Source organism: Pundamilia nyererei, unplaced genomic scaffold (genome assembly GCF_000239375.1).
Source record: "Pundamilia nyererei isolate P.nyererei 1_Seehausen unplaced genomic scaffold, PunNye1.0 scaffold00017, whole genome shotgun sequence".
Lineage (NCBI taxonomy): Eukaryota > Metazoa > Chordata > Actinopteri > Cichliformes > Cichlidae > Pundamilia > Pundamilia nyererei.
Genome location: NW_005187418.1, coordinates 1803326 through 1827266, shown reverse-complemented (window position 1 = coordinate 1827266; position 23941 = coordinate 1803326). Strand labels below are relative to the sequence as shown.

Sequence of the window (23941 nt, the reverse complement as noted above, 5' to 3'; positions counted from 1 at the left end):
TATCTATCTATCTATCTATCTATCTATCTATCTATCTATCTATCTATCTATCTATCTATCTATCTATCTATCTATCTATCTATCTATCTATCTATCTAGGCTGTTGTTATATGTATATGTCATCTTTTTTTTGTTGATGTTTTTGTAAAGTGAACCTACAAGGATATTTATAAATGTCCTGAAACAGCCCATTCTTGCTTCCAAGAGTGTTCAAGCTTCCACATCCTGCATGTGCATATACATCCTTTTAACGGACCGTTTGACCTATTATGTGCACAATATACAGGAAACAAAGAAATCATGTGTAATTACTACAATAAGCAATGACTCGCGTCATTATAGGCATCCTAGTCAGCCATGATATGTTATCTCTCGTAGACAAGAAAGGCAAAAGTTTTGTGAAATTTGTGATTTATGAAATTACAAAACCAAAATAGAGTTTTTGGGCTTTTTTGGCTCAGCACAGTTTGGCGCTTTACCTGATTGGTATTCTAACGCTGCACAAATGTGTGTAACTGAATCTGATATGAGGTGAGAACAGACGAACTTTCCACTTTCAGCAGAAGAATATAGAACAAAGTTTTTCAAACTTTGAGCAAATAGAAGAAAGAGGAGAGATTTTTTTTTAACCTAACTTCTATACATACAGATATGAGCACTTTTAGCTATTAGCTGGCTTCAAGTGGCCATAAATTAGTGTGAAGTTCTGGGTTTAGGTATTCCCAAAAATATGAGAGTACTTTGATTATATTAATAATTATTTTAAACACTTTTTGAAGCATATATTTTGATTTGTATCAGTGTATCTAATGGCATTAATAATGGCTCTTTCTCAGCTACATTAATTGAGTTGCCATGCTTTCTAAGGACTCTTTAATGTGACAGTATATCAAATGATAATAATAATAATACATCTGCTCTAAATAGACAAAAGTTTGAACTGCAAAAACACATTTTTCAGACTGTTGCGTGCCTTGTGTCTCTTTTTGTTTTTCATGCGTTCTATGCTTCAAAATGTGTTTTCAGGATCAGTTATCAGCAGACATGTACAGTTTTGTGGCCAAAGAAATTGACTATGCAAGCTACTTCCAGACAGTAAGTGCACTCACGTCTCTAAAACAGACAAAAAAGAAAAAGAAACACACTACAGATTGCCTTTTTCTGTCTGTCTCTGTCTAGCTGATAGAAGTCCAGGCAGAGTACCACAGGAAGTCATTAGAGCTGCTTCAGAGTGTTCTGCCTCAGATCAAAGCTCATCAGGGTGAGTCTCAGACCAACATGCTGCAGTCTTATTTTGTTATTCTTTCTCTCTAACTGCTTACATTTGCCTCTGCTGTAGTCCATATTACAGCGACAATGGGTAAACACAATGTGTCGGGCTGTACAAATGAAAGTGGTGCTTTATCCTTTCAAGTGCTTTTATCACCCATTTACCTACATTGTGTTTTCTGGTTTGACGCTGCTGAGAATTTCTTTATAACATTAACTGAAGTTATTTCATGCCTGATGGAAGTTGTAGTGTCGCCCCATTCACTTCACATATACCACTAAACATGAAGAATTTACATTTTTTTTAAATTGTTACATTTAATTGTTAATTGTTACATTTCTGATGATACACTTTACAGTGTTTTGCTTTAATAGAAACCAAAATGTCCAATCTGGAGCAGAAACCTGATTTGATGATATGCATGTGTTTCCTTTCACAATAAAAGCCCTAGACATAGAGACAAGAAACTAACAAAAAGCAAAAACTAGACAAAAATCAGCCCGGAGGGATAAAGAGGGAAAATTTTCCTGCTGTCACTTTGATTTGCACCAAAGCAGCGGAAATGGGTCCACAGTGGTTTATTCTTCCTAAGTGGACAGATTGGTGTCCCTGAAGTGTAACTGGCTTTGTGTTGTAATGCGATGATGAAGTGTTCCCTAACTTATTTTGAGCAGAGTAGTTTCTGTTGTTAAATTTGCTCCACAAAACACAGAACAGATAAGAAATAAGTCAACTACGTGTTAGTAGGTGCTAAACATATACAGTCGTGGCTGAAAAGTCACAGGAGACGAAATGAGCAAATCAGAGAGAATCTGGTTTTAAACGACTCAATGGAGGGAAAAGAACTTGTAAAACTCAAGCAACAACATAATTGTGACTATCAGGTGTAGTTTAATAACTTAAATTAGTACTGTAATGCACTTGATTACTACATAACAGGAAAATGTAATGTGATTACAGTAATTGTGTGTGAAACTCTGTGTTGTTTTCTGCAACATCATATTAAATCTTTATATATTGATAGAGTGGATGACCGAGTGATTGAGTCATGTTATCCATGAATGTGTTTTTGTTAACGCAGTTTGTCATTTTACCAGTAAAATATGCCAAATAACTGTTGTCTCTGTTAACTACAGCATTCACAGTATAACTCTGTAATGGTATGGTTGGAAACTATTGCATATAGTGAAAACCTTGCATTTGTTTTGGCATCGCTTTGCAGTCTGGAAAAAAATTATTTGATAAACTCTGAATCGCTGCAGTCATAAGATCATAAAAGCAGAGCTGCTGCAGAATGATCTGGGCATTTGTGTGTGAATAACTTGTGTGTGTGTGTGTGTGTGTGTGTGTGTGTGTGTGTGTGTGTGTGTGTGTGTGTGTGTGTGTGTGTGTGTGTGTGTGTGTGTTTTCACAGAGACCTGGGTGGAGAAACCGTGTTACGGGAAGCCATTAGAGGAGCACTTAGCGCTCAGCGGGAGAGATATTGCCTTTCCCATCGAGGCCTGTGTGACCATGCTGCTGGAGTGTGGCATGCAGGAGGAGGTAAACAAACCGGTCGCTTTTCACACGACACACAAGAAACACATTTATGGGTGTGAAATGTTGCAGAGGTCACCGCGGAGATGAAGTCAGTCTTAATTACCAGAGGGAAATCTAATCGGGGGCCAAGCCTGAAACGAATAATCAGCTGGAACATTAAACTAATGCTCACACATTAATACATCCATAGGTATAATTGAGTAATGTCATATGTCTGAAAAGCGACTGATTCAGTAGTTACAGGATCGGCTTTTTGCAGAATTTGTGTTGCTGTTGGCTTTATGAAACCCAACATGAAGCAGCTGGAACAAGGTTTAACGCCGCCAAGTCCAAGTATATGGTTCTCTCAGCTGGAAAAGGATGTAGCACCCACTCCGAGTGCTGCTGCACCAAGTGGATCTCAGTGTCTTGTGAGGGAGAGTGGAGAAGGAGACTGACAGATGGATTGGTGCAGCAGAAATTGTATCCATCTGCTGTTGTGAACAACGAGCTGAGCATGAAAGCAAAACTGTGGATTTACTGGTCAATATCCATTCCTGTTCTCGTCTATGACCATAAACTGTGGGTGGGTGACTCAAAAAAACAAGAGAAACTGCAGAGGCTGGCTTTGTAAGGGTGCTAAGGATGTCTGGGCTCTCACTTGGGCAGTACTCACACATGCCAGATGATTAGGGCTATTTAACTAACAACAATAGCTGCCTCAAGGTGTTTGTTATAGTAAGGTAAATAGAGTATTACAGAGAGAATCCCAGTGATCAAATTATCCCCTAATGAGCAGCACTTGGCAAAAGTGGGAAGAAAGAACCCACTTTTAACTGGAAGAGACCTCCAGCAGTACCAGGCTCATGGAGGGTTAAATATGTGCTGTGACCTGCTGGATGGTGAGGGTGAAAGAAAAGAGTAAAGTGAGAATAAAGTGATACAGACAATCACTCACTCACAAGACAAACTAACTGAGCCATGCTAGCTGCAGGTTACGATATTTGTTCCTGTACAGCGAGGTGATCACATATCACTACGATCAATTTCTCCTTCGTTTTGATGGCAAACTGCACAAGCAACCACGTCACTTCCTGACTATGACATGACGTGATTTGGTTGAAAAGTTTAACTTTTCATTAAAACTACTAGAAACAAAGTGAAAACGTGACTCAAAAATTCTACAGGTAACCCATTAATTACATATCAGGTGTTAGGGGTAAAGCCTGTGTGTACACATACATTTCAAACCTGCCTTAGAGATTAGGGTCAGGAGCATTGAAAGGAACCAGCTGAGATGATTCAGGTAACTTCCTAATATGCCTCCTGGACACCTTCTCGACAAGGTCTTTCAAACATGTCTAAGCTTCAGAAGACCTCGCAGCAGCCCCAGCACAAGGTTTGGTTGTGTAGCAGCCAGGATTTGGACCCAAATGCACTCACAAATCCAGAAATGAATTCAAAATGCATCCTTAATCCTGGTGTTTTACAATACAGGGAAAGCCAAATTACATGCAGAGCAGGAAATTCAAAACACGCAAAAACTCAGTGAACACAAGGCAAGGAGACACAACCATCAGAGAGGGTAACATTAAAAACACACCAGGTAATTAGGGAGATGGGAAATACCAGGGAGCCCAGCTGCAACAAATCAGGTAAACTAGACAGGAAAAGCACAACAAAATACCAATGCACAAGACAAAGGCTACCAAAATAAAACAGGAAATAACTAAACAGAGGAACAGACGAATACTTAACAATACACGAGGAACAGCAGGGAGGCAGAGTAAACTGAACGGAGGACTAACATAGATAACTGGAACAAAACAGAAAAACACGACAACTAAGAAACAACGTGAAGTGACTACAGAACAGAACTTAGAAGCCCAAAACTCAAAACTATGGGTCAACCACCCCACACCAGGGTGTTTTAGGAGGGTGTCAGTATCAAATGGAAGAAGCCTTTACTGCTCAGTGCTGCCCTGTGACTCAGATAAGAAGTAGAGCATAGATGGATGGATGAAATGGGAAATGACACCTTTAATTCTGAAAGCTGGACTTTTAATGTAGCATTTTACACTCTTCTGCTACTAAGAGAATCAGGCATTTGTAACACAAAATAAATTCAGCCTGTGTAATTCTCCTGCTGTTGGAGTTAAGTGACCTTGGCTTCGTTTCTGTGTCTCAGGGTTTGTTCAGAATCGCTCCCTCGGCCTCCAAACTCAAAAAGCTGAAGGCGTCTCTGGACTGCGGGGTTTTAGACGTGCAAGAATACTCCGCAGACCCACACGCCATCGCAGGTGAGCTATCAACAACACTGCCACATACCTAGACCTCCTCCCTGCCTCCTGGTTGTACATCATGTGTTCCCATGACAACTGATAATCCATTGAAATTTGCCTCACAGGGGTAGATTTATGAGTTGGCCCCCGTTGGCTTGTTCGAGTCTAGTTTCTGTACATTTCTGTTATTTTCCTTATGCTGAGCTACCCTCCTGTTGTCAATGAATGAATATAATCATAATCAGGCTGCTCGCATCAAAGAAACATTTTTAATCCCTTCTGCTGCCTGTCTTTGTTTCTCCTGCTGCTGTTTGCAGTAAATTTCCTATTAAAGGTTAAAGGTTATTTTCCTGGTGTGACACAGGAACTTTAGGCTCGATTAGGATTCACTTTGCTTCTGTGGTCACTGCTCGCGTGTCTGCAGACAAAGCAAAGTGTTTTTCTTCCACTTTCAATAAACTATCCAAGAAATGCCCAGTGATAAATTCCAAATATAACTGGGATTAGTGTCAGACAGATTCTTCATCTTCTGGAGAGGATGCAACAAAAAACCTCTTTTTGTTTCTGTCACGTATTCGCTTTTAAAGCTGCACTGTGACAAACTACAAAAGAAAGAAAAGCTTTCAAGCTTTTATGATGCTGTTATTGATCTTTTTTTTTTACTGCAGCAGCATATTGCTGTCGTCAGATGAAAACCATACATCTCCAAATGAAAAGCTTTTTACAAGCTGTGGAAAATATTTTTATCTTAAAAACAAGTGCATTTTTCTTAAAATTATCACACCGGCTGTTTTTCTATCGAAAAATAAAACTTAATGGTAAGCATCCTTTCAGCACAGAGAGGTGTCTCGCTAGTAATCTTTCTTTTATTTCTAAAATGACGAGGCTCTCAGTTATAATCATCTGCAGCATTTGTAGTAAATTATTTGTCAGTGTGTTTTCAAAAACATTTGTTTTATGTTCAGTGGCTTCTTTGGTTTTCTTTGCTGAGGAAACCGCCGTACTTTACGGATGTCCTTGTGTTTTTGGGTTGTTTTTTTGCAACAGAATATTGTAGCAAAAACGCAGTTTTTTATTTTTTGTATATAAGCCAGATCATTTAAGTCCTGTGTTTGTTCGCCTAGCTGTCGTACTACTGTTGGAAAAATGTGTCTTAATTGTTTCATGACCAAACTATTAAATCTTTGCTTTTACAAACAAACTGAAAACCTCTCTGATGCACAGTGAAGATTTTAATTTCTCAGCCGAGTATGAAAGTCAGAAAAAAAGAGTCATTTTCAACCAGTGCAGAATAATGCAGCATTAAATCTCAATTTAACTCACAGCTCACCGGAGCATGTGGAGAAAATGTCCTATTCTGCCCTTTAATGGTCCCATATTAAACTGGGTCAGCTCCACCAGCAAATTTAATTCGTCCCACTGTGGAGGAGGAGGTGGAAGCCCTGGTTCAGTGTAACTGCAGGCATTTATTTTGCACCATCAGTGCACCACCTATATGTATATGCATATGTATACACAGCTGTTTGTCGTCCATCCCTCTGGGGAATGGAAGCGGCAGGCCAAAGAGAGAAGACGACACGTCGCAGTGAAACCCGGTCAGCTGTGTCCTTCCTCATCAGTAAAGGAAAGCTCAGTTCTGGTCAGACAGAAGCTCGATGTGGATTTGTGTAGTTTTACAGGATAGCTGCGTAGACCAGTGGGACTCATTTCTGAGCACTTGATGGGACAAACCGTGCACAGACAGACTTTTCACAGGCACATAAACTTTTTCTAGTCATGAAAACAATCATTTGATTTTGATTTTCTGTTCTGAATAAACATACTTGTGTTTGTAATTATGGAAAATCCCACTGGCTTTTTGTCATGGGGACCAGAGTAATGGAGACTGCTGGCAAGGAAGGCCTTTCAGCCTGGAATTTGAATATATATACATCACATAAGATGTGCTCCTATATAAAGTGATTTAATCTGAAATCTAATGCCATTGTGCAGTGAGCTGCAGGAAATTACACTCACTCTCATGCAGTACATACGATCAGATCTGGGCTCGGCTGGATCGGACAGAGTCCACGCTGAAGCACTAATCATGGAGCAGATGGTTGCTTCAAAACGTTTATCGTCTTTGTTTCTATTTCTTTGTTTGGTGGTTTGTTTATTTCTTGATAAACGTCTTTACTTTCTTCATTTCCTTCCTTGCCTGTCTGCTATCTTCTTTCCTTATTTGCTTCCTTTTACTTTCTTTCCTGCTTTTCCTCTTTGCTTCTCTATTTTCTTTTGTTTCCATCTTTCTTTCTTTCCTTCTATGGTTGCTTCTATGTGCTGAAATACACGGGTGCAGACATGTATTTACCATGGTTCTTGCTGTGCTCTCTCCAGGTGCTTTGAAGTCCTACCTGCGCGAGCTCCCTGAACCATTAATGACCTTTGAACTCTACAATGACTGGATCCAAGCCTCAAAGTGTGTATCATCTCAGACCAATGTTGCCATCTTCATGTTAAAGGCATTTCTTCGACCTACTGTTGTTTTACAACCAATCTTTCATGTCGTCCTGCAGCATTCAAGATCAAGACAAGCGCCTGCAGGCTCTGTTCAATGCGTGTGAGAAACTCCCTTCAGCCAACAACACCAACTTTAAGTGAGTCAGCGTTTCCATGTTTCACTCCCCTCCTGGTTCTCTCTTTTTTCATATATTGGCCAAATAATCTGGTTAACCAGCTGAAACATCCCAGTCAGGCTCATTTTGGTTTTTTTAACTGCATATCGAAGGAATCAGGTCTATTTTCCGCCTTACCTCATTATATAACTGCATATAAGACTGGCTGGCTCTGCCTATAAAGAGGAGTTCATTTAACTGAAGGAAACCACCAAAGACATGACAAAGTGACCTGATGGTCAGAAATAGCTGGGCCAAAATGTTCATCTCATTGAGTCCCCAGTCTGTCACCTGTATCTTTGCTGACTGTCCCTGAGTGTTTCTGTTGCATCTGTAGTGTGTAAAATAAGTTCAAAGAGAAATCTTTAGAAAAACCTAAATCAAAATTGCTTTGCAAAATAAGCCAGCGCCAACAACTGCAGTTCCTCTAATGGCCACTTGAGGCAAATGCCAAAAGGCAGTCAGTCCCCACAGATTCTCGTGTTAAAATGCCCAACTTTAAAGCAGGAATATGTTTACAATCAGCTGTGGTCTCAGGGCACAGTTTCCCTCAGTTATAAAAACTGTATGAGGGCAGCTCAGTGGTTTTAATTGGTGAGGAGTTGTTGCCAGTTGTTTTCTCCTGAGCCTCATGGCTGCTAATTAGTCAATGAACTGGACTTTTACAGTTGGTTTATGCCTTTTTTAGAACATTTTAATGGAATTATCCAACAAACTGTTTGACTTGTTGTGAAGAATAGACCATCCAAGACATTTGTGACTCACATATAGTTACTGAAATTCCAGTATATTTATGTGATTTAGGCTAATTAGCAGGTATGTGTGTTTATGTGTTGCACATATTTATGTAGATTTTATGAGTATGATTGCAGTTTGCATAAAAAAGCTAGTTATTGATAATTTAGAAGTGCAACTTATTGTCTAAATATGGTCACATCTGGCTCCAAATCACCATCATGGTGACCAAACACTTCCACAATGTATCACAGAGGCTAAGCCCATCTTTTTGGTACAGTCTAAGATCAATCCCCTCAAAATGCCCAAATTTAGAGCAGAAATAAGTGTCTTTGCCGCCAGTAACACATTTCTTTTACTGCTGTTTTAAGGCTTTAAGTTATGCACTATTGAGGATAACAGGTTGGGAGCATTTTGTTTAGACTAAACTAGAGTACACGAGTGTGTGAAGTGGGGGCACTGTAGTTTCTAAACTAGAGATATATGACATACATCCTCAGTATGCTTGTGGCAAAAGAGGCAAAACCAAATATATTTTTGTAGCAGGCTGTGAAATATGCTTATTTCTCTTTTAAATAACAATGACAGGAGTCAACTGTTCAGAGGTGATGCAAAGGTTTTTGTTTTTTAGCCGTGATTAGCATCTATTTTAATATCACTGTCTACCTGAACTAGCCAGCTTTAGTACTGGTTCAAATAAGGTCAGGTTCAGATTAATGAAAGCCGAGATGGTGGCAGCCAGACTATTAAACCAACAATCTGTGATTAGGCCTCCTTCTATCACTTCACTATTGGCAACTATATTTATTTATTTTGACACTGGAATAATGTTCCTCAGAAACTTGAGCGTGAACCAAAAACAATACAGATAATACCATTCTGTAGATCAGAGGGTAGCTGTGGAGTCGGGAGATAATAACTCGTAGCTATATCGCTTTACCTCTATTGATTCTCGAGGATTTTTCTTCTTTCATTTTCAGTCACTTCTTGGTATCTGTTTGCTTCCTGAAAGCTGAAAAATGATTTCCAGCTTTCAGGAGGCTGATTCATTGTGCGCTACTTATCACCACCTGCCAGAAAAGAGAAACTCTGACCTTTATGAAACAGTGTGGAGAAAGAGGCGTTGCATCCCAGGTGTTGGCTGCTGGATTAAATGCAGAATGCTGAAAGGCTTGTCTCCTGATCAAAAGAAGAAAGTGGAAAGGCCTGACAGAGAAAAGGAAGAGAGGAAGTGATGGTACAGAAATGAGGAGAGCGAGGTGCAGCGGCACTTGTCAGCATCATCATCGAATCGCACAAATGCGTCGTATTTTTAGACGGTGCTCCTCTGAAGAGACCTGTCAGGCCTGTCCAGATGATTGCTGTTTGCCGTGATGAGCGGCCTGATGTTCAGCTCTGGATGAGTCATTCAGCTCAGCTACAGACATCCACCAGCCCATCCATTTCTGAAAACATCAGACACAGAAATGGTTGGCTGCAATAATAAGCTTTGCCTCAGTGTGGTTCGTGCATTCAGCAGGCACGCAGTTATCATTCAGACTGCAGCTGTAACACTACAGTATCTGCTGTTTGAAACTGACCGGAACATATTGGGATGGATGTAGCCATCATTATGTTTTTTTGAGCCAGAAGTGATCATATTTTGGATGAGAGCGTGGACTGCTAACTTATCAGCAAATGCCAGCATGCAGGATACAGCTGTATCCATAAACTGTGTGGGAATAATGCGCAGAAACATGTATATAGGCTAATATAATGCTAATACACCAAAACTGAAAGCCGCACAGAAACTCTTTAAGGTGCTCCAAAAGGCATCAAAACGAGGTCCAGCTTACAAAATTGAAGGAGAGGTGGGGTTAGCACATCTCAGTTGGCTCCAGCTGCCTGTATCACAACCAGGTAGTGATGTGTCAGTCGCAAATGAAACGGCTCTTAAAGCCCACTCTTTGAAGTGAACGACGCGAGCCGGCTCCTTATTGGGAATCGTGGTTTTTTTTTCCCTTTCTTTCTCTCACCCTCTCTCTCGCACTTTTTTCCGCTTCACTCCGCACGCGAGCCTTGTGCTTTGCGCTGGGAAGAGGGGGGAGGGGCAGTAGTTACACTCAGTGGCACAGGAACAGAGCGGGAGGGAGCCAGGGACAACAACGTCACATTAAAAAGGTATAGTAATCATCCACAACTATTTTCAGTTACGGATGATAAAGGATTCAGAAAGTTTATTGATGCAGGCCTATATGAAAGAGAATGTGCATCTTCTTTTTGTTTTTATATTTTTTCATATTTATATTTAATTGTGTTGTGGTTTGCAGTGTTTAGTGTTTAAATTTGTTTAAAAGGAAAAAGCTGAAAATTTAAATAGTTAAAAGTTGAAATGTAAATAGTTGGTTTTTGTATTATATGATTTATTTATTACATTTTATGTGGAGTGAATAAATAAAAGTATATTTACGGTGGCCCCTACAGACAAAGCACGTACAAACTCCAAAACATGTACAAACACAACAGAAGTGCTCCAGGATGCTAGGAGCAGTGTTGAGCTTTTGTTACCTAGTGGCTACACAAGCCAGGAAGTACCAACGACCGGATTTGGTGTTTGGTAGTAACAGGTAAATGAACATATTTTTTTTTATTATTTGAGTATATATGAGTGCTTGTGCATAAATACACAAACAATACACATATGCTTTCAATTGTGTAATTTAAGTGCTCTAGGTAGCTCTATTTTGGAAGTTCAGTTAACGCTAGAAATGTGTTTTGGAGTTTGTACGTGCTTTGTCTCTAGGGGCCACCATATATATTTATATATAAACATATATAAATTAATTAAAGCAGCAAAACAACCTGAAGAACCGGCTCTTTTTAGTGAGTCGAGCCGAAAGTATCGGTTCTCTAAAAAGAGTCGGAAATCCCATCACTACAACCAAGTAGCACCAATCAGTCAAAACAGCCACGCCCCTAACTCTTCACTAACATGCGGTGACGCTAGCGTTAGCCGTGTTAGCACGTTACCTGAAACAGGTGGTCAGGGTGAGTCCACAGGCGCACACCCTTCGTTCATCATATATCCGTTTTGGGCAGAGTGTAAATACTGAGGCTGAATGGCCTTTATACAAGCACACACACTTCTTAGCACTGCAAGGCTATGAGCACAAAACAGCAGTGTAGAAAAATCGAGACAGCCAGCCAATCAGTGAGCTCCTTAAGTCACACCTCGTGGCTAATTTGGATTGCTTGAGATTTTGGAAAAAGATTGTGAAAATCAGTTTTTAAATTTGGAATTTGAAATGAGGTTTTTATTGAGAGTTTAATACTTTTTTGTGAAATTCATTTTTGAAGTATTTATTAATGGATTAATAATTCATTTTAAAATGTTGATTTATAAATAGTGTTTTTATTTTAAATTAAACAATTAAATAATAATTTTGCTTTGGTAATGTTTAATTTTTGTTTTACATGTTTTACAAATGCGGGCGGCACGGTGGTTAGCACTGTTGCCGCACAGCAAGAAGGTCCTGAGTTCAATTCCGCCATCAGGCCGGGGTCTTTCTGTGTGGAGTTTGCATGTTCTCCCCGTGTTTGCGTGGGTTGCCTCCGGGTATTCCGGCTTCCTCCCACCCTCCAAAGACATGCAGCTTGTGGGGATAGGTTAATTGGTTAATCCAAATTGCCCATACCTGTGAATGCGAGTGTGAATGTCTGTCTCTCTGTGTTGTCTGTCCTGCAACAGACTGGCAACCTGTCCAGGGTTTACCTCGCCTCTCGCCCTATGACAGCTATCAGAATATTTATAGTAGTAACAGTTTCATGGTCTAAATGTTTAGATAGAGAGGTTGAATGTACATTTAAATTCTGTTTTTATTGAATAGTCTGTTTTCTGCACCTTAATTAACAGGTATTTAATCAAATTCCTGTCCAAACTGACTGAGTACCAGGATGTGAACAAGATGACGCCTGGAAACATTGCTATTGTCCTCGGACCCAACCTGCTGTGGACTCAGAATGATGGGTAAGTTATAGCAGATGCATATACATGTGGCTTGTTACCTTATCCTCTTCTGTGTGATCATAACTGAACACAAAATGCTGGATCTTGGTACCAGTGAACCATGGAAACAAATCAGCTGATGACGAGAGGAAGAGTTGTGCCGTGTGTTTGATTTGATTATTATTGTGCACTTATTTCATCCTGCTATCTCATCCTAATATTTTCACATCATGAATTATGCATGTGCTGAGATACCTTCTATACCATGACTTGCAGCTACAATTTAATTATGAAGTTAAACAAACAAAAGCAAGGGCCAGATTTAATTAGAGGCAAGCGAGTGAAGTCATTTTAGTTTTATTGTAATTCCTGCAGGTTTTATCATGCACTGCCTCCTGCTCGGCCCTTAAAATCACTTTTTCATGCAGTAACTTGATGATTAAAGGTGGCAGACAACGAATGGAGGGACTCAAAGGGATTCTCTCATTGCAGCTCAGTTTCTCTTCCTCTTTTTCCTTAATCAAAAAACATGGGCTGCTACTAACAAAAAGGCCTGCAGACACACAACTTCATCCATAGGAGACTGCTGTTATTATACCGTATATATTTAGGAGAAAGATGATGACTTGGCAGTTTTGAATAGGGTGAAGGACGTCTCCTTTTATATCTCTGTGTAAATCTTACAAACTCGTCATCCCCCTTAACTTTTAATTAGTACTTTAATAGCCCACAGTTCTGAAATGATTTTAATTTTCTCATTTTAATGCTTTGGTAATATCATGAAAATGTGCTAATCACCCTCTGTGTGAAATGCTTACAGACAGACAGACACTTCTCCCCCCCCCCAATTAAAAAAAAGTGTGTCTTCTCCGTTTGCTCCAGGAACATCACGGAGATGATGACGACAGTTTCCCTACAGATCGTCGGCATCATCGAGCCCATCATCCAGCACGCCGACTGGTTCTTCCCAGGAGGTGAGGAGGGAAAAAGAAGAGGAAACAGCCCTGCTTTGTTTGTTCTTGAAGTCTTAAAATGGCATTTTAGAAAATAAAATACTGAGTTGTTCCTGTTTTCTTCTGTCTTCGTTAGAGATCGAGTTCAATGTCACAGGAAACTACGGCAGCCCCGTCCACACCAACCACAACGCCAACTACAGCTCGATGCCGTCTCCAGATATGGATCAGATGGATCGCAAGCAGAACGACCAGAGCCGGCGGCCGCTCAGCGTCGCCACAGACAACATGATGCTGGAGTTTTATAAGAAGGACGGGTATGACTCTTCTGTGTCTCTTAGCGATGCATTTCAGAGCCCGACCGATATGTTGGCAGATATTAGCTATTTGCGGATATTGGTACTGGCATTTATGATGGCTGAAAATTATGAGAGTTGATCTTGTATGATTTGTTTCAGAAAGCTCTCTGCAACTTCCCACTGGCAGCATATATGTTTGAAACACAGCAATCAGCAGATCCAAGCAGAACGTAAACAAATAATTCACAGAACAAGATTACTTTTAAGCTGTACTGTCATAGATTCATAGATAACTAACTGCACATAACAAATATATTAGATTTTTAAATCGCCAAATATTGATATCGGCCTTAAAATCAAGTATCAGTACATTAAAAACAGTATTGGGATTAGGTCTAAAGTAAGAATGCACATAATCTTAGAAACAAGCGAGAGAAAGGTTACAGTGTACTTTTAGTCACTGCAGATCTGGAAAGATTGGCTTGGGCAAGTTATGAAAGTGTAGGTTAGTACAGAATATACACTCACCAGCCACATTATTAAGTACACCTTGCTACTACTCGGTTGGACCCTGTTTTTTCTTGCAACACTGTCTTCGTTTTTAAAGGCATAGATTTAGCCAAGTGCTGGAACCATTCCTCAGATTTTGGTCCATACTGACATGATAGAGTCACACAGTTCCTGCTGATCCAATATGTGAATCTCCCGTTCCACCGCACACCAAAGGTCCTCTACTGGATTGAGATCTGGTGACTGTGGAGGCCGTTTAAGTACAATCAACTCACTGTCATGTTCAAGAAACCAGTTTGAGATTATTTGAGCTTTGTGACCTGACATCTATTATTAAGGGATGGACATGATCATTAACAATACTCAGGTATGATGTGGTGTTTAAATGACACTCCGTAGGTCCTAAGGGAATTAAAGTGTGCCAATAAAATATCCCCACGCTATTACACCACCAGCAGCCTGACCTGCAGGATGGAGCCGTGCTTTTGTGCTGTTTACTGCAAAGTTGCAACAGAAATCAAGACTTTTCACACCAGACCACATCTTTCTGCTCTTCTATTGGCCAATTTTGATGAGCTGATGTAAATTGTAGCCTCAGTTTCCTGTTCTTGGTGTGGTCTGCTGCTAGAGTCAGTCTGCTTTGACCTTTTGTGAGTTCAGAGATGTTCTTCTGTGTCTCTCATGGTTGCCTCCCTATAAGCTCAGGGTAACTTAGCCGATTTCCTCTGACCTCTTGCATCAACGAGGCATTTTTGCCCAGAGAACTGCCGCTCACTGGATATTTTTTGTCTTTGGTCTTTTTCTGTAAATCCCAGAGATGGTTGTGTGGAAAAATCCCAGAAGATCATCAGTTTCTGAAATACTCTGACCAGCTTCTCTGTCAGCCAGTCACAATTTTGTTCTTTCTTCTTGATACTCGGCTTGAACTTCAGCAGATTATCTTGACCATGTCTGCATAGATTGAGTTACTGCCATATGATTGGCTGATGAGATCATTTGCATTAATGAGCAGTTAAACAGGTGTGCCTAATAAAGTGGCTGGTGAGTGTCTGTTGCAGTATGAATTTAATATGCAAATATAAACGGTTTATATGTGCACAGACTGACTCCCTAAATAAAACTTTCTCGTCTAAAACTTCCACTGATTCCACCTGTTTAAACCTGTCTCTGAATTAATTAGCAGTCTTCTCTGCGTACACTGTCATCCAGCTGACTGACAGCTAGAGACATTTTTTCTACACAAGGCCACATTGAGGCTCATAAACTTTCCACACGACTGCTTCCTGACAGGGTCGGACGTGTGAAGTAAGAGAAGGAAAATTCCCCAACGATTACACAAGTTTGCCGTGAGAAGTGACCTCAGTGAGAAGCTCAGTTTCACTCTGAGGTGGACAGAAAACGATACAGTTTCACTCTTTATCTACAGGACCTGCCCTCATAACTTTTCTCTGCAGCTCACTGAGACATCTGGAAGTGAGAAAGAAAAAGACAGAGGGTGAGCTGACATTTAGTCTGTGAAATGAGCAATCCGACAATCCTCAAACTGTGAAGAGGGATTAGCTGAAAACCAGTCAGTCGCTTTCTTTCTCTTTCACTGTCTGAATCTGAGTGTCTTTCTCTAATGCTTTAATACACCCATGGTCTTATCAGGGCCTGGGGGGAGCCTGAGCTCTGCAGCCCAGGGGCCACAAGTAGCCCGACTAATTAAACCTGGACCGTGTGGGTCGGATCAATAGAGCTCAACTTTCAGTAGAAACAGTCCTTAGAACCAAAGGCTGCTGCTCCACCAAAAGAAAGTCTGCTTTTACATGAGTCCTCTTTAATTTCTTACTTAATTTATGTCAGTCTAATAAGTTAATTAATATTTAGATACTAAACTTGCGGCACTTCTCTGCAACTCTGGGAGAGCAGGTGATGATTAGACAAATAGCCCAACATTCTTCTTCTTCTTTGACACTGATAGCACAGATTAGATCCCAGCTTGGATTAAAAAGCAACAATCATTATATTCACTTAATGTTAAAAGTGTAAGTTTAAAGGGCACCTATTACGGCCATTTCCAGCCCTGTAATCTTATTTTTGGATTCTCCTGGAGTAGCTTTGCATGATTCACAGTTCAAAACAATCCTAGTATGTCTTACCTCAGCCTTGCTACAGCCCTTCTCTTCATCCTCTGTCTGAAACTCACAGTTTGAGCTCCACCCATTTTCTTCTGATTTGCAGCGCACTGCAAAATAAAACTTATGATACTTATATGTTTTGTTACACAACACAACCTGATTGATAGCACTCAATCACTGAATCAATCACAAGAAGTGCAACGCTAATGCTAAATCACCACCACTAAGCTTCTATGTGCACCACAATTATCCTGAATGTTAATTTTCCTTGTTTAGCCGTTTATCTTCTGAAGTAAAAGCTTCAAATTTCATGAGTCAGGTATTTACTACGTAATTTTTTGCAATAGAACAAAAAAAATGTTCAGAGCTACAAAAACTACTACAGAATGTGTTAAAGCATTAAAAAAAAAACCCTGAACATTTTTAGAACCCACTGCCTGCGAGTTCAGGGAACTTGAAGTGCAAAATGCTAACTCATTTCCAGGTTTTAGGACTCATTCACTCTACTGAGGTCTAAATAGAGGTACTTCATGATATCTGCCGAGTTGCAGGATTTGCTCCCAGAAGAACTACTTGAAGTCCTTTAAGCTGGTGATGCTCTTTAGCAACATTTCCACATTCCACCTTTATACTGGCTTCATACTGGCCAGGGGTTGGAGAGCAGCCATGATGGCTCTTCTAACATCTGCTTATATATAATGTATGACGAAGCTGGTTAAATCCATAGAGATTTTATGCCTTTTTAAGTCTCCTGCTGCCCTGTTACAGCAGATCTTAGGACTCCTCCACCTGCCAAATCCCACTTTAACCCCTACTGATGTTTGATGACTTGTTGGGATCTTTTGGGAAAGTTGTTCATTTTTAGGAAAACTGTTACAAAAATCTCAAAATAACATCTGTATTTCGTGTAAACTGATAAGAAAGACTGATGCCTCATTAGAGTCTCTGTAACCTATAGCAAATCATTGCTATGGGTTCCACAACCATCTTTGGTAAGGTTTTCTCTGCCACCCTTATATTTAATGTTGGTAATATAAATCTTGTTCACTTCTTGATTTTGATGAGAGAATTGATATTCAAAGACTTGCCAAAGGGTCTGACTATAGGCTGGATTTCTATAGAAAACAGATGTTGAGGGTTCAGAAATGCTGCCTGTTGAAACACGTCCTTTATCGTGAACTACACTAAATCACTGCTGGTTGTGACTGGGAGTGAAAGTCTGTGCAAAACTCACTGAAAGATCCTTCATAAAACCTGTTTCTTCCCAGGCTGTGTGTACACGCTTGGTAATATCAGTAGAAATGCTTGTTATTGCTCAATCAGAGACCAACAAAAAGAAATGTCAAGACAAAGTGCCAGTCATTTTTACTTTGTGTTTCTACCACTGCAGAGAAACCACACTTACTAAAGACTCACTGCAGCTGCAGGAAACCTCTCGCATGTTTTGGGGGATTTTACTGTATCCAGCAGGGAAACATTGACCTGATTATAGCTAAATTCCTCCTTAGTTTTCGACATGGCCTCAATATTTCACTGTTCTCCTCTCTTAAAGCGTTATCCTGTTTCACTTCTTTGATAACAATGCTTTTATCGAGTCCAAGCGTACGAGTCTTTCGTGGTCTCTGCTCGTGTCCTCACTGTGCTTGTCTCTGTTTTAACACTGCAGCATTAGGAAGATACAAAGGTACGGTATAGCTCCTTTTCCTCCACTCATCCTCATGTCACTCTGTTCATCATCTGTTCGTCTCAGCTGCACGTTGAAAGGAGCTGTCTCTCATTTGTCATGTGTCTGAGTGTGTATTGCTTCATAGGGGTGTGTGTGAAATGATATATTTGGACTCCTGTAGTTCAGTGTCTCAGCAGAGTGGGGGGACGTGAATAAACAGGCCTGTTTCTCTCTGTTTACATAAGTAAGAGGCATCTTTGCAGTTTCTGATACTGAACTGACTCGTTCAGCCTGTGGATACAATAGTCTCTTGTTGCTTATCTCACCTGACTGCATAGTTACAGTTACTGTTTTTGTCTTATCGTACTAATTGAGGGGTTTTTGTGGTAATCTGTTTGAAATGGAAGCCAGTTAGTTTAGCTGGGGTAAAACACTATACTTTTTACTAACCTTGCATTATCTGTGTTATTGTCTAAGTGCAGATTGGGTAGGGGGACGTCTGCTGCTTGTGGTCAACCATCTATACAGTGTGCAGCCTTTCAGTAATTAAATAAAAAGCTTTTTGAATTAGATCAGCCCTCCAGCACAGCTCTGCTCCATCAGCCGGAGTCAGCTGTCTACATGTGATGGAATTTTTCTTTCTAGTACCGGTATTCATTTGTCCAAAACGCATTTTAGACTCATTAGAGGATACTTCTTTTAAACAAAGGAAAACTCAGGAGGTTTCGTGATTTATGACCTGCAGCATCGCCCTGAAAAGTTTACTTTTGTGTTTGATTTAAGACAACACTACTACTACACTAGTAGTAGTATACTTGTGTACTTATGGTAAGTGTATAGACAAAGTATCCAACTTGAGACAGTTATTGACTTTAAAGTAGCCACCTTGACATCACACGTAGTACAGTAGGTAATGTACCAAGGTTTTCCTCTAGTTTACTTTAAATAGGGCCAACATTTACAACATAATGCTGTATTTGCTAAGAAACAAAGTGATTCAAAGCATAAACTTGCGAGGAAAGGTTTTACTTTTATAGAATCTGACTTCTGTTTGGATCCAGAAGAGTCGCCACCTGCTGGCCATTTGAAAGAATGCAGGTCTGATGCATTGGCTTCACTTTCATATCTTTTCATATCCATCTTTTTATTTTTATTTATTTATTTTGTTTGTTTGTATTGGCTTGGCTTGTGTAGATTTCTTTCATTTTTTGAATTCAATTACATTTTTTTTCTTTTTTTTCTATAGGCATTTGTTTCCAGGCAAGGGTCACCTTAGATAAAAAATACATAAAACCACATTTGGTTTTATACAGAAGAAGAGCAGCTAAGAAGGGAGTGGTGGGTGGATTTAGATACCTTGGGCCTGCTGTTTCAACAGACTTTGTGCCATATTAAGTTAAACTACCTCAAACCCTAAGAAGAATTGACAAACCTTAAGTGTGGCATCGATCTTCCTCAAACTCTAGACAGCCAAGAGACCTATATGAGATCGATCAATTCTGTTTTAATGACACAGGAAAGTACATGTGTAATTAATTAGTTTGACAATGACTGTTTTCCTCAGCTAGCAGAATCAAGCCCACAGTGGGATAAATGCATTAAAAACCCTGCAAAATTCACTGGATTAGCACCAGCCGTCTGAATTATATATAAGTTGAAGCCCTGAAACAACATACCGTTCTCATCAGGAGACAGTGGAAAAGATGGATGTAGCAACTGTGATGTCACACACTGCTTCGCGAAGTCCTGCTCTGGCCTCATTTCCTTAGTCCTGGACGTTTCCACTTGCATGCAGCCATCAATTAATTCTGCTGATTTGCACTTAAAATGAAAAGGACGGAAACGCACATCCTGTTTCATCCAAACTAATTTTTGTTTGTTGAGTTATTTAAAATATATATTAGTTATTTTCCATCATGTTGCAGGAGAATGTGTGTTGTTGCATGCTGGGAATCGTGTGAGTGAAGCTGAGCGACCCTACCTGCTCGTCTGGGGTCGGCCTTTTTTAAATGCACTGATATAAATGAGAGACAGGAAAGCCGATCCCTTTTACCCCCCGGATGATGTGTTTTGGGTGTGGAAACCTGACCCCTGAACTACACACAGACAAACACGCCCTTTGACTTGATTGGCTGTGCATCTCTGTCCCACTGCAGCATGGGTGTCAGGGTGATGGACACTTCTTGGGTGTCGCGCAGGGGATCGTCGTCTACGCGTAAATCCTTGTCCACGCCACCGAGTGTGCACCCCCCCACCCCACCCATTGACGCGCTCATCCCCGAGCAGCCTGGGGAATTCTCAGCCTCCCCCTCCCCCACCCCTCCTCCCACTAGCAGCGACCGAGCCAGGTAAGGCAGTTGTGGCCCCACCCGTCCTCCTGTTTCACCTCCCCACCCCTCCTTTTCCCCTGCTCCACGCCCGCACACACACCTGCTGCCGCTGCTCGCTCGTCACCGCGTCTGCTGCCGCGCCCTGCAAATGACACCCGAACTGCGCTGTCTGCCCCTTCCAACCCCCACCCACCCCACCTCCACCCCTTGTTTTCTTGTCTGTCGTTCATCCTCACCTCTGTGTGAACCCACCCTGATGAGGCATGTCATTTAGAACTTCTTTTCATTTCAACATCTCCTCACCCCCTGAATTTCCTGAGTCACGCGTGGAGTTAATTTTCTGCCTGAGTGGTGATACTGCATATCATGTGAAGATTTCACTTCTACTTAGGGCTGGGTTTAACCAAAATGTGTTGAAAGGTTCATCCACAGTTCAGTAGAAAACTATTTATTGCTGCATGTGCATGGATCACATCTCTATTTTTCTTTTGCCATCAGTCCGAGCATCATTAGCAGCAAAACGGTCCATTGTCGCAGGAGCCTGCAATGGATGAGGTGGCTGATTTTCTGTTTTATTATTTTGTTTTCTTTGTGCTCTTCCCCTCCTGGAGCCTTCACTTCACTGTCCCAACAACGATTACTCCTCACCTGATTTTTCCCCTGATTTTTCCCTCGTTATGGACCAAACGTAAAGTTTCAAATCCACACATCCCTCGTCCTAGAACTAATGAATTCATCCGCTTGAATCACTGATATTTCTATCATTGCAGTTCAGACGATGCATCCTCCAATTGGTCGGACTCCTGTTACGCCTACCCCTCCCCAGAGGAGGAGAGGCCGCCTCCCCCTTACCCCTCTTCCTCTTCTTCCTCCTCTTCCTCCTCTTCTTGCTCTTCCTACTCGCTCCCTCACCACCATTTCCGCACCCGAACACCTCCGGGTATGCGTCCCGTTGCCCCCAGCCCCGAATCTGTGCCCCCTGGCCCGTCCCCTCCACCCCGCCGCACTGGGTACAGCCCACCCCCGCTCCTTCACTCCCTGTGCCCATCCCCTCAGCAGCTTGACGTCAACTCCAACCCCAAACCTAACTCCCTGCATCTGCCCAAACCGGCCTCCCCGTCTATTGCTCCGCATGGGCCCCCGTCCGAAACGAATGGCTCCTCCCTTTACATCAAACCCCCGCTCGTTCTCACTCGTCACGATCTCTTCCTTGGCTCCCCGAAAACCCCCAGCACCCCTCTCCCTGCTCCACCTCCATGGGCAGCCTGTGCCTGTAGCCGGGAGAGAGGAGCCAAGCTGACGAGGTAAATACAGAGCCCTGCTCAACCCGCTCCCACTAACACAAATCACACACAAATAAGGAGAGGCCCCCGCAGGGACAAGGAAGCACAAGAGAGGGGTGATTTTTTTTTTAAAAAGAAAAAGAGAAACTCCCTTCAGTGCCACCCTACTCTGTGTTCTATTAACTCGCTTGGTTTGCAGCTGTCTCTTATAGAAATCAAAGCGCTTTAAGGATTCCATTATCACATCCATCTTTAATTTTGCTGCCATGTATGCAATCCATAACTTTCCATGTGAGCAGGGTATTCAGGAGCCTGTTGCCAGGCAACAAAGGAAATCCAAAGCTTTCAGTCAATGATTATAAAAGTCAGCGTTAATGAGTCAGTGAGATTTTGAATGCGAAGGCAATGATGTATGCAGGAGCAAAACAGCACTGTTTGATATTTAAGGAAACCCCAAAAAGCATCTGCTTTGGTTTACAGCAACATGTTCATATGAGTTTAAAGGGGACCTATTTTGCTTTTTTTATACATATTTGCACTGATAGAGAATAAATAGTTTCCCCTTATGTAAGGTTGCATTACCCATCTACAAGCTGATTACCAGCAACCATTAAAAGAGGGAGGAAGTACACACTGCTAACTACCACATGTCAGACAAAACCAAAGACAACCACAGTCTCATAAAGCGTCCTTTAAAAAAAGATGAGGTCACAGTCCTGTAAGAGATGTTTGGAGGTGTTGAACAGTCAAATACATCTTAGTAAATATCAGAAAACATTGCTATCTTCTGCCGCTTATAAACAGATTTGAACAGCAGGTGGTCTGTCCACTCTCTCTGACATCATTCAGAGCTAAGAGCAGGAAAAACTGGCTGAAATAGGGCAGAAGGTAAGTAGTAGTAGTATCACAGATATTACTTTTACATATGCTGACCTCATTAATTTGAAACTTCAGCCATGTTTAATATGAAAATCCAGATATCGTATCAGCATAATAGCTTCCCTTTGAATGCCGGCTGCTTCCATGTCTTGTTTGCTGAAGAGTGAGAGTGTGTTGAGGCGTAGCTGAGGAGAGTCAGTCGATCAGAGAGTAAACTGGTTATGTTTTGACCTTAAGACCTTCTTCCCATTGGCATTCTGGCTACACTGTGCTGTAAGAGTAAGGAAAATTTATTAAGCTGTCAGGATATGTTTGAATTTTCTTTCCTTCTTTTTTTGCTCAACTGCATAAGCTACATGTCCATCTGCAACAGTGGTCACCTGGACAGTTTGAATTATGGCTGCTCTCATATATTTTCCTTTTTTTTTTTTTATAAAACAAAGAGATTTATGGAGGCAGGGTTAGTAAATTACAGAAGAAAGTATATCGTAATGTGTGTGTTTGTGTGTTTTGTCCTTCACTCTCTCCTCAGTACTCTGAAGAACAAGGAGCTGTCTCCAGTGATTGGACAGAAGGGGCTCCAGGGAGCAGTGACCTCTAGTGGACAGTCGCAGCTCTCTGACCACAGTCCGCACACCTTGAGGAGAGGTAATACAACTAACTGGGCATGTATGACAGGGATCTCAGCTTGTCTCAAAAACATGGTAAAAATACTTTTGGGGATTTAAAAACTCTGCATCTTGCCCAGTACTGTGACAGCAAAAAAAGATGCAGCACGCTGTGTTCATTTAGCTGTCTCTCAGGCTCTAATAGAATCTGTCTAATCTATTAGTCAGTGCTGTGAATGAGGTCATTTTAAGTTACAGTGGAACCTCTCGTGTGGAGAGGATGTAAATCTGCAAAAGTGTGTTTTCATTCATTGTTTCCACTCTGGTTGCTGCACAAAAGAGGGGAAAAGGTCCTTGGAAAACCACATAACTGACTGGCTGCAGTAGAGTTTTATCTGCTAAAATATCCTCAGACTCGAAGGATAAGAGGGCGATGTTTAGTTTGAAGAAATAAACTTGACTTGATGCTGTATGATTGAAGGGTTTAATTAAGGCAGATATTATAATTAATGAGCAATTTGATGGGTAAATTTGTCTGGGGAACTTCAGAGTTTATTAGACTGAAGACGAGACAAGCATCTCTTTTACACTTAAACTTTGATTTCACACATCACTTGTCAGAGTTGGCCTGTAAAAGAAATTGTGTTTTATATGAGTTGATATGTGTGAAATTTGACCAAAAAACTGCTTCATACAGAAGAAAAGAATGACAAGAGGTCGCGCTCTGATGAAGTTCACGATGCAGAAACATTAGTGTATTTGTTAATATGGCCAGAACATATTAAACATTTGAATTACATTGACTTTGGTTTAGCATCACACACTAACACACCAAGACATGCATCCTTT

At 41.0% G+C, this 23941-nt stretch overlaps 1 protein-coding gene across 2 annotated transcripts in view; it reads left to right on the top strand.

Moving 5' to 3' along the window:
• LOC102199140 (rho GTPase-activating protein 44-like) overlaps window positions 1-23941 on the top strand; it is a 46115-nt gene that overhangs the window by 11072 nt on the left and 11102 nt on the right. Inside the window, exons 8-19 of one of the 2 annotated variants that reach the window (XM_013909019.1) lie at window positions 1027-1095; window positions 1180-1261; window positions 2685-2812; window positions 4977-5088; window positions 7447-7528; window positions 7626-7706; window positions 12352-12465; window positions 13327-13418; window positions 13534-13714; window positions 17993-18010; window positions 20149-20340; window positions 23017-23132. In XM_013909019.1, the coding sequence (XP_013764473.1) occupies window positions 1027-1095; window positions 1180-1261; window positions 2685-2812; window positions 4977-5088; window positions 7447-7528; window positions 7626-7706; window positions 12352-12465; window positions 13327-13418; window positions 13534-13714; window positions 17993-18010; window positions 20149-20340; window positions 23017-23132 (1267 nt within the window). The remainder of the gene's footprint in view (window positions 1-1026; window positions 1096-1179; window positions 1262-2684; window positions 2813-4976; window positions 5089-7446; window positions 7529-7625; window positions 7707-12351; window positions 12466-13326; window positions 13419-13533; window positions 13715-17992; window positions 18011-20148; window positions 20341-23016; window positions 23133-23941) is intronic. The other variant, XM_013909020.1, reaches the window with a different exon arrangement.